This window comes from Loxodonta africana, chromosome 5 (genome assembly GCF_030014295.1).
Source record: "Loxodonta africana isolate mLoxAfr1 chromosome 5, mLoxAfr1.hap2, whole genome shotgun sequence".
Taxonomy (NCBI): Eukaryota; Metazoa; Chordata; class Mammalia; order Proboscidea; family Elephantidae; genus Loxodonta; species Loxodonta africana.
The window spans coordinates 2,055,961-2,069,183 of record NC_087346.1 but is presented as its reverse complement, the minus strand read 5'-3'; the positions used below and the strand labels follow the sequence as shown (position 1 = coordinate 2,069,183).

At 42.4% G+C, this 13,223-nt stretch overlaps 1 protein-coding gene across 1 annotated transcript; it reads right to left on the bottom strand.

Annotated features, from left to right (window-relative positions):
* Positions 1-7,874: 7,874 nt before the first annotated feature.
* NDUFC1 (NADH:ubiquinone oxidoreductase subunit C1) lies at positions 7,875-12,816 on the bottom strand. Its single transcript, XM_003410441.4, has 4 exons — positions 12,693-12,816; positions 12,062-12,165; positions 9,265-9,344; positions 7,875-8,163 (listed from the first exon to the last, which is right to left on the bottom strand). The coding sequence occupies exons 1-3, from the start codon at positions 12,757-12,759 to the stop codon at positions 9,285-9,287; spliced, it is 231 nt and encodes a 76-aa protein (XP_003410489.1). The 5' UTR covers positions 12,760-12,816; the 3' UTR covers positions 7,875-8,163; positions 9,265-9,284.
* Positions 12,817-13,223: the final 407 nt, after the last annotated feature.

Below are 13,223 nucleotides of genomic sequence, written 5' to 3'. Positions count from 1 at the left end.
TTTCATCCTCTCTCTAACCCTTTAAAAGAGATAAGTTATTCCCTTTAGCAAATGACAACAGTGGGTGGCATGGAGGAGGTCTTGGGACTTATTGATGGTTATGAAAAATAATAATAATAAAGGGCATGAACATAGTTTTTCCATCTCCAAGTTCTCTTGCATGTACCTGGCACAATATTTGCTTCTTTGCTATGTGAATGATTTAAATATTTCCCAGATGTTCTATTCCTGAACCCAATTCTAATATTTAACATATTTCACACGCAGAGTACAAGCCAATGATCAGAATGGTTTTTTAGATACCTAGGAAGAGTAGATTTTTGGTGATTAAGCACTTAACAAGGGCAATTAGGTAACTATAGTTGATGAGGGGTCAGGTTTAGACTCCCAAGCAACACAAAGAGGGGCTAGACCCGGACTCTTCACGAAGAAGTTGGTAGTCCTGAAAATAGCAACATGCAGAGTACAGGTTATATTTGACCAGCATCAAGTACACACCCTCTGGTATCTGGCTATTAGCTATCTCACTGGTGGTGTAGAATGTTTAATGAGCTGCCAGCAACTAGGATAAACTGACAAACCAAGCCAAATCTCCTACTGCGGCTCATTCCTTGTTGGACTTAGAGCTGAAGTTTGACTAGGTTGCCCGGGAAAGAAAACAGCCAAAGGCAGCAAATCCATTGAAATGAATTCATGCATGCATTATATTGGTATTTAATATGATATAACCATTAAACCCCAAACATCCCTAAGAAAAAGGATTCTTTCTGAGTAAACATTTGTAAGTGATGATGGCCCCCAGGATCCCATTTTTAGCTCCCTTTTGGAATTCAGTTATAGACTCAGGGTCTGGTGTGGCCTGAGGTCTTCTGGATCAGCCCCCGTTTCCACAGCAGTCACCCAGTCTGTCAGTTGAACTATCTATATGTCGAAATGCCTACAATATGTTAGGGGCAGTGCTAGATGCTGGGGCTTCATTACCATTTATTTCACGAGTATTTATCAAACATCTATTAAGCGGTCGGCACAGTTCCAGGACACTTTCCCATGAACAAGACCGAATTTCTGCTGTGACTCACAGAGGTTATAGTTTAAGGTTACAGAGACATAGAATCAACATTTTTTCTCAAAGTTAGCTGCAAAGGCCAACATCAATGAGATCAGAAATATCTGACCACATATCAATAATAAAGCAATCTAAAGACTTTGGCAAAGGCCAATGTAGTGTAAACAATGCAAAAATAACACACATTCATACAGGGCTTTGCAAACTTTTCCCAAAGTATTGTCACATCTATTTTGTACTTCACTCTCTTAACAATCCCAAGGAGTAGGTGGGGCAATGTTGATTATTCCTGTGTTGCATATAAAAAAAATCAAGATAATATAAGACTAGTTAAAAGCATGGGTTTCAGAGCCAAACACCTGTTCTGACTTTGTGCTCTGAGCCTGTAAAATATAGATGTGGATTTTAAAGCACATTAGGTATGAAATGTGCTCAGGCAGTTGGAGGAGGCAGTACTAGATTTTGACTTCCAGCCTGAACCGAAGCTTAAGGCTCCTTACAACCCTCTTCGTAGTGCAGCACATGATGGGATTCATTGTATTCCATCATCGCTTATCAGTAGGCAAGATCCAATGGGGAGCTTATCATGTCCTCTAGGATGAAGGTGCCCATTCTAGCTGGGAGATGCAAGGTGTGAAAATAATTTCTCCCATTCCACAATCAATATACCTGGTCCACACTCTTTGACACTTACTGAAAAAGTAAAATGGACAAAGAGATCATGATTATATCAGAAGTTTCTAAGTTTTCTTCACCTACTTTCCTTTTAAGCAGCCTTTCCACTCCAAAACTTACTTGCTTCTGTTATTTTTCTCTTCACTTTATCCTCCTCCTAAAATCCCATATGATAAAGTTCCAATTTCTCTTTACTGTTTTTTCTCTGAAAAGTAGGGGTATCATATTTGGCAAAGTAGATAATGCTGAGTGTTAGTATTAAAAATGCAGTTTGTTTAAAAAAAACTCATCAGTCTGAAAGAAAAAGTTTGTCAAACATGAATTATTTTAAGATTTGAGACATATGTTAAATAATCACTAAATGTGGAGAATCATCATGGTTGTTGTGTATAAAAATGTACAGTATGAACAAAGAGAAGCCTGGGTGGCACCAGTGGTTTGCAGTCAGCTGCTAACGTGAAGGCTGGTGGTTTGAATGCACCCAGCAGTTTGAACCCACCCAGCGGCACCACAGAAGAAAGGCCTGGTGACCTGCTTCTCTAAAATTAGTGTTGCTATGTGCCATTGGGCTGCTGTGAGTTGGAATCAACTTGACAGCAATGGGTTCGGTTCAGTTTGTATGTACCATTGAGTGGATTCCAACTCATAGCAATCGTCAAGGACAGAGTAGAACTGCCCTGTAGGGTTTCCTAGGCTAAAATCTTTACCAGAGCATATTGCCAAGTCTTTTCTTCCACGGAGCAGCTGCTGGGTTTGAACTGCTGACCCTTTGGTTAGCAGCCAAGCGCTTAACCATTGTACTGCAAGGGCTCCTCTCTGTAAAGATTAGAGCCAAGAAAACCCTATGGCGCAGTTCTACCCTGTAATACATGGGGTTGCCATGTGTGATGCGATGGATTGCTTTTATATGGACTTTCTCACCATGGCCTTGTAACTCCCACCAAATGACTGGGTGGGAATATGCAAATGAAGTGCTTGTGGCCCACCAGGGGGATTGGATAGCTTTCTAATAATGCAAATAAGGCGTATGGCACCTTTGTGAGGGTTGGATCATGCAAACAAGGTATATGGAACTCTAATGAGGGGACTGGTCATTTTTACCATCCTGTTAGACTTAAAATGAGCCATCTTAAAGGTGGACAGGGGGACCTCACTACCACTAAGAAAGAAGAGCTGGGAGCAGAATGCATCCTTAGGACCTGGGGCCCCTGTGCTGAGAACCTTCTAGACCCAGGTAACAGAGAGCTCTAACACCAGAGATGGCTCAAGACAGGAAGAAGCAGTGGCAGAGAAACAGCGGCAGCAAAAGCAGCAGACCCATGAGACTGGCACAAGATGGCAAAGTGTGCTTTCCAGCCCACATGGGACGTGCCAACCCATGTAGCTAGCGAGCTGAGTGGCTTCAGGGAAGAGGCCTTGTGGCAGAGTGAGGTGCTCCCGGGCACTTACTGGCAGAGGTAAAGAGCTTTGTAACACTTACCCAAGCAGGGCAGAGGCTGGGTCAGCCCAAGAGGCCCTAGGGGCCAAGGGCCAGGGAGAGGCCTGCCAGTGGGCATAGCCGAGAAGCTGTCCTGGCCAAAGAACTGTATCCTGACTCGTTCCTGATCCTGAATTGTAACGTGTTACTTCCCTAATAAACCTCATAACTGTGAGTATTGTCTGTAAGTTCTGTGTGGCCATTGCAATGAAGTATGGAACTCAGCAGAGAAGTACAGAATGCCGTGGGAGGGATGGCTGGTGTTAGAATTGCTAAAAAAGGTTGGAGAGAGGAGGTACGCCTGACCTCCACCTCAAAGGAATCAGCCTCGGGCTGTTAACCTTGATTCTCCTCCTGCCTGGTGAAGTTAGAGGAGGTCAGATGCCCCTACCACAACAGTGTTACACCATGAGTCAGGTGCCAACTTCACAGTAGCTAACAACAACAGGGACAAAGCAGCTTTTAAGTTGCTCACGTTCTGGGAGAAATTTTTTTTTTTTTTTTAATATTAGCATTCGAGAACTTAAAAAATCTAAACATAAAATAGAACTGTGAGATAAATAGTGCCACTTCTCTAGATTCTTTATCTTAGTTAAAAGCTCATGCTTTTCAGATCAAGGCAATTTTCTACCAACTCTACTGCTCCCATAGGATATGTGGCTTTCCATATTGATGGCAAATTTCATTTCACAGTTTGTCAAATTCACTCGATGGCAAGCGGTTTCTCTCAAACCTGAGAGAATTTACCTTAGGTTTTTGCTACGGAAGAGTGTGAGGCTTGGACAGTGGTTTCCTAGCCATTACTCACATTGTTTATAATGCTGCCCTTGAGTGCATCCTTGACATTTTTCTTACTCTGCTTAGGAAAACAAGACTCTATGGGCAGGGATAACTTGTCCTACTTCAGATGACCTCCACTTAATTGTGATCATTGACCACGATCTATTAGTCTGGAAACATACTGTACAGGTCCATTATTGGCAATGTTAATTATATGTATTTGAGGCTTAGGTGCTATATAATTAAAAGCAATTCTCAAAGACTGAGTGATTTCCTAGATTCCATAGAAAATTAGAAACTGCTTTGTTTTTCTTTACACTTAATTTTTAGGCTATAATCTGTACTTCTCAACAGATCAATATGGGTATAAAGTGAAACAATTTAGAAGTATATCTGCGAAGACAAATTGGCAGGAAATTAAAAGTCCTGATAAGCACTCTTGATGGCCTAAGATATTTAGGTAAAATGAAGGGGAATGGGTAATCGAGTTGTTAAATATTCTTAGTGTATTCTTGGAGGTCACTCAGTACTCTAAAATCTATTCACTTCCTCTTCTGTAGTAAAATAAACATGAGATTCCCTAACACTTCTTATACCAGGACCTTAGTTCATTCAGTTTTTCTATGGCAACTTAGTAATTTACGTGACCACCTCGTTGATACTGTGCTGTAGTAATGTCAGACCTCAGACCTCATCTAACATTAAGATGAGGGATGAGAGTCAGAGTCATCCGAAGCTGACTCCTGTGAGGTTGAGGTCAGACACACCTCAAATTTTTTCACCATATCTGACACCCATTGTCTTCCCCTGGCAGTCTCTACTTCTCTGCTGGGTTCAGTAATTTGTTGCATTGGCCCAGGACTTCAAATCCGTTCTTTCTTGCTCGAAACCCTACTGAGAATTTGTATTTCCACTCCATGTATGCTGAGCCAGAATCTACATTTTAACAAGGTCCCCAGGTGATTCTTGTGTGTAATAAACTTTGAGAACCACTGCTCTACTAGGCTTCTCAATATTGGTCCCTAACCAGCATCATTAGCATCGCTTGGGAACTTGTTAGAAACGCAGATTATTAGCAGGGGTTTGAACCGCAATGAACCAGTTGGAAGCCCTGCACTGGCCACACAGAACTCGTAGACCATACTCACAGTTATGAGGTTTTTAGGGAAATAACAGGCTACAACTCAGGATCAGGATCAACGTGGAGGTAACAGGATACAATTCAGAAGACAGGAACAGTCAATCAGGACAGCTTCCAACCAAGACAGCTTTCAGCTTCTGTGGCCGTGCCCACTGCTGGGCCTTCTTTTGGCCTTTGCGCTACTTGGGCAAATGTTACACCTCTTTAGCTCTGCCAACAAGTGCTTGGAGGTACCCCACTCTGCCAGCCACTATGCCTCCCGCCCAGAGGTGCTCAGGTTGCTCTCAGTGGTCAGTAAGCCCACTACAGCTGCCTTGCACCTTGTGCTGCTGCTGCTGCTGTGCAGTCTTGTGCCATCTCTTGCCATCTTCAGTCTTACAGTTCTCTTCTGGATCTAGGAGGTTATCAGCACAGGGACCCAGGTCCAAAGGACATGCTGTGCTCCAGGCTCCTTTTGATGGTAGTGAGGTCCCTCTCAACCTCTGTGTAACTGCCTCTTGTGTAAGCCTATTTCTTGTCAATTGCGAATCGTGGTCCTTCCACCAGACCAGCATCCACCGATCCCCTTCGCTGTGTGATTATATTTGTGTGTGGCCTTCCTAGCCATGGTCTTGTGACTTCTACCCAGGTGATTGGGTAGGGCTGTGCAAATTGCAGCCTATCGAGGGAATTGGTCAGTTTTGCCTTAAGAGCCGATTTGAGAGGAGAGCCCACCACCACCAAAGCAGAGACCTGCAGCAGACACCCGCAGGAGATGGTGCAGTGGGCTTCCTGGCCCACAGAGTGAGAAAGCTGAGTGCCTTTGGGCAGAGACTGAGGGCCAGGAAGAAGTCTATGCCTGACCCACGAATTTGGGACTTGCCAGCCTCTACAGCCACATGAGCCATTTCCTTTAATGGTTTATGAGTTTTGTGAAACGTTGCAGCCAATTAGGGAACCCCAAAACAGGTGAGAGAGTACTGAAGTGAGAGGGAAGTAGTTTATGTTACAGATGATGGAGTGGTACAGCAGTTTGGAAAAGGAAGACATTTGGGACATCTTTAACCTTCACCTATAGGAACCAGCTTTGTGCTGATTGTTATAAAAAAAAAAAAATTATTTGTTTACCCTTGATAGGTCACAGCCATTTAACGTGCATAGTAATTGACCAATTCCCGAAAGGTCACTTTATCCTATTGGGTGGCTTTATGCACCCTATTTGCATTGTTGAATGATCCCGGCAAGGTGCATAAAATAGACCAATTGCAGGGGAGGCCAAGTACAACGAAAGTAAATGAACAGATACACAGAGCAGGAGTCTTATTTGAGTTCCAGGCTCGTTATTCCTGGGCCCTGGTGCATTTCTGTTCTTGGGATCTGAGTCACTCTGTATCTTTATAATAATGATTTTTCTTTTTTAGGTTAGCACAGCTTGAGTTAAAAACTCGTTGCCACTGATTTTGATGCATAGTGACTCTACAGGACAGAGCAGAGCTGCCCCATAGGGTTTCCAAGAAGCAGCTGGTGGATTGGAACTGCTGAACGTTGGTCAGCAGCCATGCTCTTAACCACTGCACCACCATAGCTTAAATTAGGTTTCAATTATTGAGTTTAGGATGCATTTCACTGTACCTGGGCCTTCTGATTTCCCTGATCCATATTGTAAAGAAAAGGCCACAGCCTTAGTTGCTGCATTTACTTCTCAGTTCAAGAGTAGCTGGACTGAACAAGAATCATTTTCCAGAGGACTTAGAATTATCTCTGGTCAAAGGATGGTGCAGGATGGTTCCTTTGGTAATAATGTAAAAAGAGAGTTTCCATAAAAAAAAGAGGGTACAGATAGAATATGTGTTAATCACAGGCAAGTTTATTAGATCAAAATCAGGTAGACCTTTTTTTCCACTTAGTGTCTGAAATGCAACAGGTTTCTCTTTATATATGGCCTTTCTGGTCTTGGGTTTATAATGCTGCCAAAAATAATCAGCCTGGTTATAGGACTTGCCTTTACTCTATGGCCTACCAAATGGGCTCCTCTAGAAGAAAACAATATTTGGGCTCTTTTGTATTTTCGGTAATAATTTCTATCTCCCCAACATAATAAAGAATAAGTGTTTTGATTAGAAATTTAAAGTTGTTATAAAGAGTGTTATGGATTGAACTGTGTCCCCCCAAGATGGGTGTCACTTGGCTAGGCCATGATTCCCACTGTGGTGTGGTTGTCCACCACTTTATGATCTGATGTGAATATCCTATGTGTTGTAAATCCTAACCTCTATGATGTTAATGAAGGACTCAATCTACAGGATTAGGTTGTATCTTCGGGCAATTTGAGATATGAGAGAATTGAGCAGAGAGGAAAGGGACCTTATGCCACCAAGAAAGAAGCACCGGGAGTGGAATGCGACCTTTGGACCTGGGGTCCCTGTGCTGAGAAGCTTCTAGCCCAGGGGAAGATTGATGACAAGGACCTTCCCCCAAAACCAACAGAGAGAAACCCTTCCCCAGGAGCTGGCGCCCTGAATTCAGACTTCTAGCCTCCTAGACTGTGAAAGAATTTGTTAATGCCATCCACTTGTGGTATTTGTTATGGCAGCACTAGATAACTAAGACAAACAGTAAATCACTTCAGTAGTGATTCCTGAATCCATTTCCATACGAAGTTTTCTTGCCAATGTGTCCTCAATTACTGCTGACTCTATTATCAGATGATGAAAGTAACAAAAATCACTCCAAGTATTCAACATTAGGTAGCAGACTGAATTTACACTGAAATTGTTTATTGATTAAATTTTTCAACTTGCACATTTAACACAATGTACCTTTCATATGGAAATACTTTCAATACTATACCTTAGAATGAACATTTTCTGCTAGTTATCACAATATGCATTTTCTGAAGAATACAGATGTATTTTTATTTTATCACTTAATGATGCAACACACAAATGCTGACAATATACATTCACAAAAACTTTTTCTCTCTCATTTACAATCAAAAGATTGGTGAATCCAGAGGTATTGCTGTAATCACTATACGGAGCATACCTATAACGAAGAAAAACAAAACAAAAACAAACACTATAGCATTAGCCAGCAGAAATATTAAAATTAGACCACTCTAAATAATTCAACTTACAGCATCAAGGAACTTTTAGAAAACAAATCCACAGAATATCAACCCTTCATTTTACTTAAATTTCAACAAGAAATATTTTATTGTACTATTCTTTAGTAAAAGCATCTGGTTTCTACTTAAAACTGTATTAATTTTTATCTCTTGATTCACTGATTGAAATAGTGAAATGGGCAAGGTGATAATCAGTGGAACGGAAAAAACAAAAGTCAGTCAAACCCCCAAGACCTGAGTTTGAGAGTTGTTAAATATGAAAAAAAAAAAAAAAAGTGAATGTTAGTGATAACTATGTTTATTATCCAGCAGATAAAAGTTACCTACTTTCGTCAACCTAATCCATGAAAATTGAGATTTTTTTAAGAGAGATTTTTTACTTTACAAAAGGACAGTTATAGGATTTGTTTTCAAGCATTTTCAGAAATACACCTAGAACATATATAAAATAAGCTCTCTGTTTTATATCACAGACTAGGCAGAGTATGCAATCTTGTTTGCAGCTAGGTTTTACCAGGAATTCTCCAACTGGGTGTCATTCATGAAAAAAAGAAAACAGAACTATTGCCCTTATACATTCAACAAATATTAAGGTCTTAGATGGGCCAGGCATTGGGCAAGATGCCGATATGATGATTAATGAAATATACATGGTTCCCGCCCTCACGGAATTTACAGTCAAGTATGGAATTTGTCAAACAGATATTACAACATATACACACAATAACTGTAACTTAAAATAAGTGCCTGAAGGAAATGTGTAAGTACTGCTTAAGAAAATAATGATTTTGTTCTCATTCTTAAACACAACTTCTTTTGAACAAAAAGCCAAAGAGTAATGATTATGTTAAAAGATGCTAAGAGTCAAGGTGTTAAGTATTCATAAATTTGTCACAAACAGAAATATGGATGCTGAAAAGCAAAAACCTAATAAAAAGACAATCAATCAAAATCCATGATCTAAAAGGAAGTCATGTTAACTTGCATAATCCATTCATTCTATAAAGCTGAACACTTACTATGTTGGTATTTCAGTAGTTTATTCCAACCCATTTCTTCTTTTATACTCTAAAACATCTTCATTATGTTGTTTGATGAGCTAGAAGTAGGTAAAAATTAAAATTAGAAATGAAATCTTTCTGGCAACTTAAAGACGAGGCTACTGACGCTACTTGTGTATCCTGTGATATTTTGCAAGAGATAATAATAGATTAACAGGGGAAGTCAGCACAACTGGACCAAAGCAAAAGCAAAGAAGTTTCCTGAACACTTCCAAACACTTGGAGGTACAGAGTAGCTGGGGCTGGAGCCCAGGAACCATAGTTTTGAGGGACATTTAGGTCAACTGGCATAACAAAGTTTATTAAGAAAATGCTCCACATCCCACTTGGGTGAGTGGTGTCTGGGGTCTTAAAAGCTTGCCAATGGCCATCTAAGATACATCAATTGGTCCCAGCCCACCTGGAGCAAAGCAGCAAAGGAGAATGAAGAACATCAAAGACACAAGGAAAATATTAGCCCAAGAGGTTAAAGCCAAAAACCAAAACTCATTACCATCAAGTCGATTCTGACTCATAGCGGCCTTATGGGACAGAGTAGAACCGCCCCATAGAGTTTCCAAGGAGCACCTGGTAGATTCGAACGGCCAACCTTTTGTTTAGCAGCCATAGCTCTTAACCACTATGCCACCAGGGTTTCCCAAGAGACTAAAGGTCCACATAAACCAGAGGCTCCTCCAGCCTGAGACCAGAAGAACTAGACAGTGCCTGGCTACCGCCAATGACTGCCCTAACAGGGAACCCAACAAAGCCCTGGACAGAGGGACAGAAAAGCACAGAGCAGAATCAAATTCACGTAAAAAGATCAGACTTAATGGTCTGACAGAGACTGGAAGAACCCCCAAAACTATGGCTTCCAGGTGCTCTGTTAACCCAGAGCTAAACCATTCCCAAAGCCCATTTTCAGACAAAGCTTATACAGGACTATATAACAAAAAATACACATGAGGAGTGTGCTTCTTAGTTCAATCAGATACACGAGACCAAATGGGCAGCTCCCATCCAGAGGCAGAATGAGACAGGAACCTGGGATGGAAAGGGGGAGCGTGCTGTCACATTGTGGGAATTGCAACTTAATATCACAAAACTATGTGTATAAGTTTATGTATGAGAAGTTAACGTCTGCTGTAAACTTTCACCTAAACTACAACTGAAAAAAAAAAAAGATAATAAAACAATTACAACTATTCTAGTTAGAAATAAAAGGCTAAGAAATTGAAAAGTCCAAAAACGATGAACGCTGTAGACGTGTTCAGCACAATTTGGCATACTAAGTTTGAGAAGGCAACCCTTAAGGTTTGGATTCAACTTTTGCTGTATTACTTTATTCAGTGAGTAATAAATATAATGGAATGCCCTAGCACAGAGGGGCTAAATCAACGTATGACACAGCAAACTTGGTTATTAAATAGGATCCAGGCTGGTTGGTGGGTGTGTGTTATACTTCTAACTTTAGAAGTCTGATGCTGTGAGTGAATGACCAACCCCACCCCCAAACTATAGGTGTACTAATTAGATTTTGTGGAGGACAACCACTTTCTTAGACAACTACTGTCTGACAGAATATGCAGCTGGAATGATGGCTGATACTGGATGACGGTCACTGCAACTGAAGATCCAATTTTAATCATTAGTGCCCTCAGCAGCAATCAAGATTCTTCTATTAAAAAACCCTAACTCAAATTAATAATGTATAAAATTTCATTATAACAAACACTGAAAAGGATTGGTTACTCTTATCAAGCAGTAAGTGATTTTCAACATCTCTTACCCCTTCCCATGCCAGAGATCTGAACTACTTTAATGAGAAAATCAAAGATAAGAGATCTAAGAGCTGAGGTGGAAGGCAGTGGAGAAAGCACTGAATACATTAGATACAAAACAAAAACTTTAAATGCTGTTACTTTGAGTCAACTTAAAAAAATTATTAGTAGAGAGGCAGTATTTCACACAGGTCTATACTGTGGCCTCTGAAGTCAGCATGAACTAGGTTCAGCAAAGGAATTTCTCTAAACTTGTTTCTTCATCTGTAAAAGGGCAACAATAATAGTGCCTACCACACATTGTTATTGAAAAGGTTAAATAAGTTATTAATGTAAAGCACTTAGAATACAGAAAGACTCAAAAAAAAAAAAAGGCTGCTACACACTAAGTACGATTTCCAACAATGCACTTATTATACACATTGATTAAAGCCCAATGTTTTGGAAGTTTAAAAGTCTTTTAAAAAAAAAAAAAAAAAAGGGCAAACTAGTTGCCCTCAAGTTGATTCCGACTCATAGCCATGCTACAGGACAGCACAGAACTGCCCCACAGGGTTTCTAAGGAGCGGCTGGTGGATTCGAACTGCTGACCTTTTAGTTAGCAGCCGATCTCTTAACCACTGCACCACCTGGGCTCCTTCGGAAGTCTAACGGTATTGAATTTGCATAGCTTGTTCATTATTGGTTTGTCCCTGTGGCAGCTGAAAAAAATGCTTTCACAAAATCCTCAATCCTCATTAAAAACTAAAACTATAATTAATACTTAATAAAGTCGCCATTCTTTACAAAACCATGCTTTTAACAATGAATGACAGATATTTCAGCCCCATCATACTTTCTCTAGGCCAGTGATATTTTAATATTTCTTTTTAGGCCTTCCTGGGATTTTCTTTGTGTTATTAGCAATTACCTAAATCTGCAACTTTATGAGAGTCTGTCACATTGATCTTCTTTCCGCCTACTCTACTGGGGTTTCAGGACAGTGAGGTACTCACATAGGCCCACAGGAAGGCTGTGGTGCCCAAGGTCAGGCCCACTTTCAGCCAGTTCGGCTTGCTGTTCGGCGGCTCTCGAACGTAGAACTTTGACCGAGCTGAAACTGAAAGGGGACAGTGAGAGACAGAACGTAAATCTGTAACTTACTGCCTGGCAGAAAAATCCGAACATTTTCGCCTGTCTTATCGCATTTCATTCTCCCTTCAGCCCCCACTTCAACAGCCCAGGAAGCAGATCCGAGGGGAGCCCGGCCCCAGGGCGTCTCCCCAGCCTCGTCTAGGGGCGCGGCGCGCGGACGGAGGAGCTGGGAGCGGCGCCTCCAGGAGGGGCTGCCCTCCCCTCCCCTTCAGGAGCGAACCAGCAGGAGGGCCGGTGGGGAGCCAGCAGGGGTCCCGGAGCGCTCGGAGGTGGGCCGGCGGGGGGTGACCGGCAGGGGCCGGGGCGCGCGGGGGCGGCAGGCGGGGGTGACCGGCAAGGGCCGGGGCGCGCGGGGGCGGCAGGCGGGGGCTCCGGGCCCAGAGCCGGCGAAGGTCACGGCAGGGCTAAGCCGAGCCGAAGCCGCCCCCGCCCTCGCCAGCCGGGCTAGCCCTAGGGGCGAGTCGGGTCTGCCGTGCAAGGAAGGACACTCACGGCCGCTCGGGAGCCAGGCCGGGGCCAGCAGCCGGGAAAAGCGGCGTAGCAACGTGGACGGCGCCATCTTGCCGGCAGGGCTCCGCCTCCCCCGGCTTGAGCGCCCCCTGGCGGGCGGAAGCGCAGGGCTCGCCGGCACCTCGGCCGCGATCCCCGTGCCGGTGTTACAAGAGAATCCTAGGTAAGGATGGTAACCCAGCTCCCCTGGCGGCAGTTTTCTCCCTGTAAATTGGGGTTGGGAAGGAAATGATTAAAAGGTAGTTCATCCAATTCTCTGTCTTCTGCAATTTTATTTCACACCCCCTTCCTGGGGGTCCTCATCAGGAGGTTTATTACGATCTTCCTGCATGAACCAGAAAACTGAAAACGAAGTGTATCGAATGACTACCATTTTTACTGGGTTCTGTGTTCCAGGCATTGCGCATTGATGCACTACATGCATGGTCTCATTTCCTCTTCAAAATAACCACATGACATGCCGTGATTATTATCTTCAATTTACAGATGATTCCAAGGAAGTCAAACATTTTG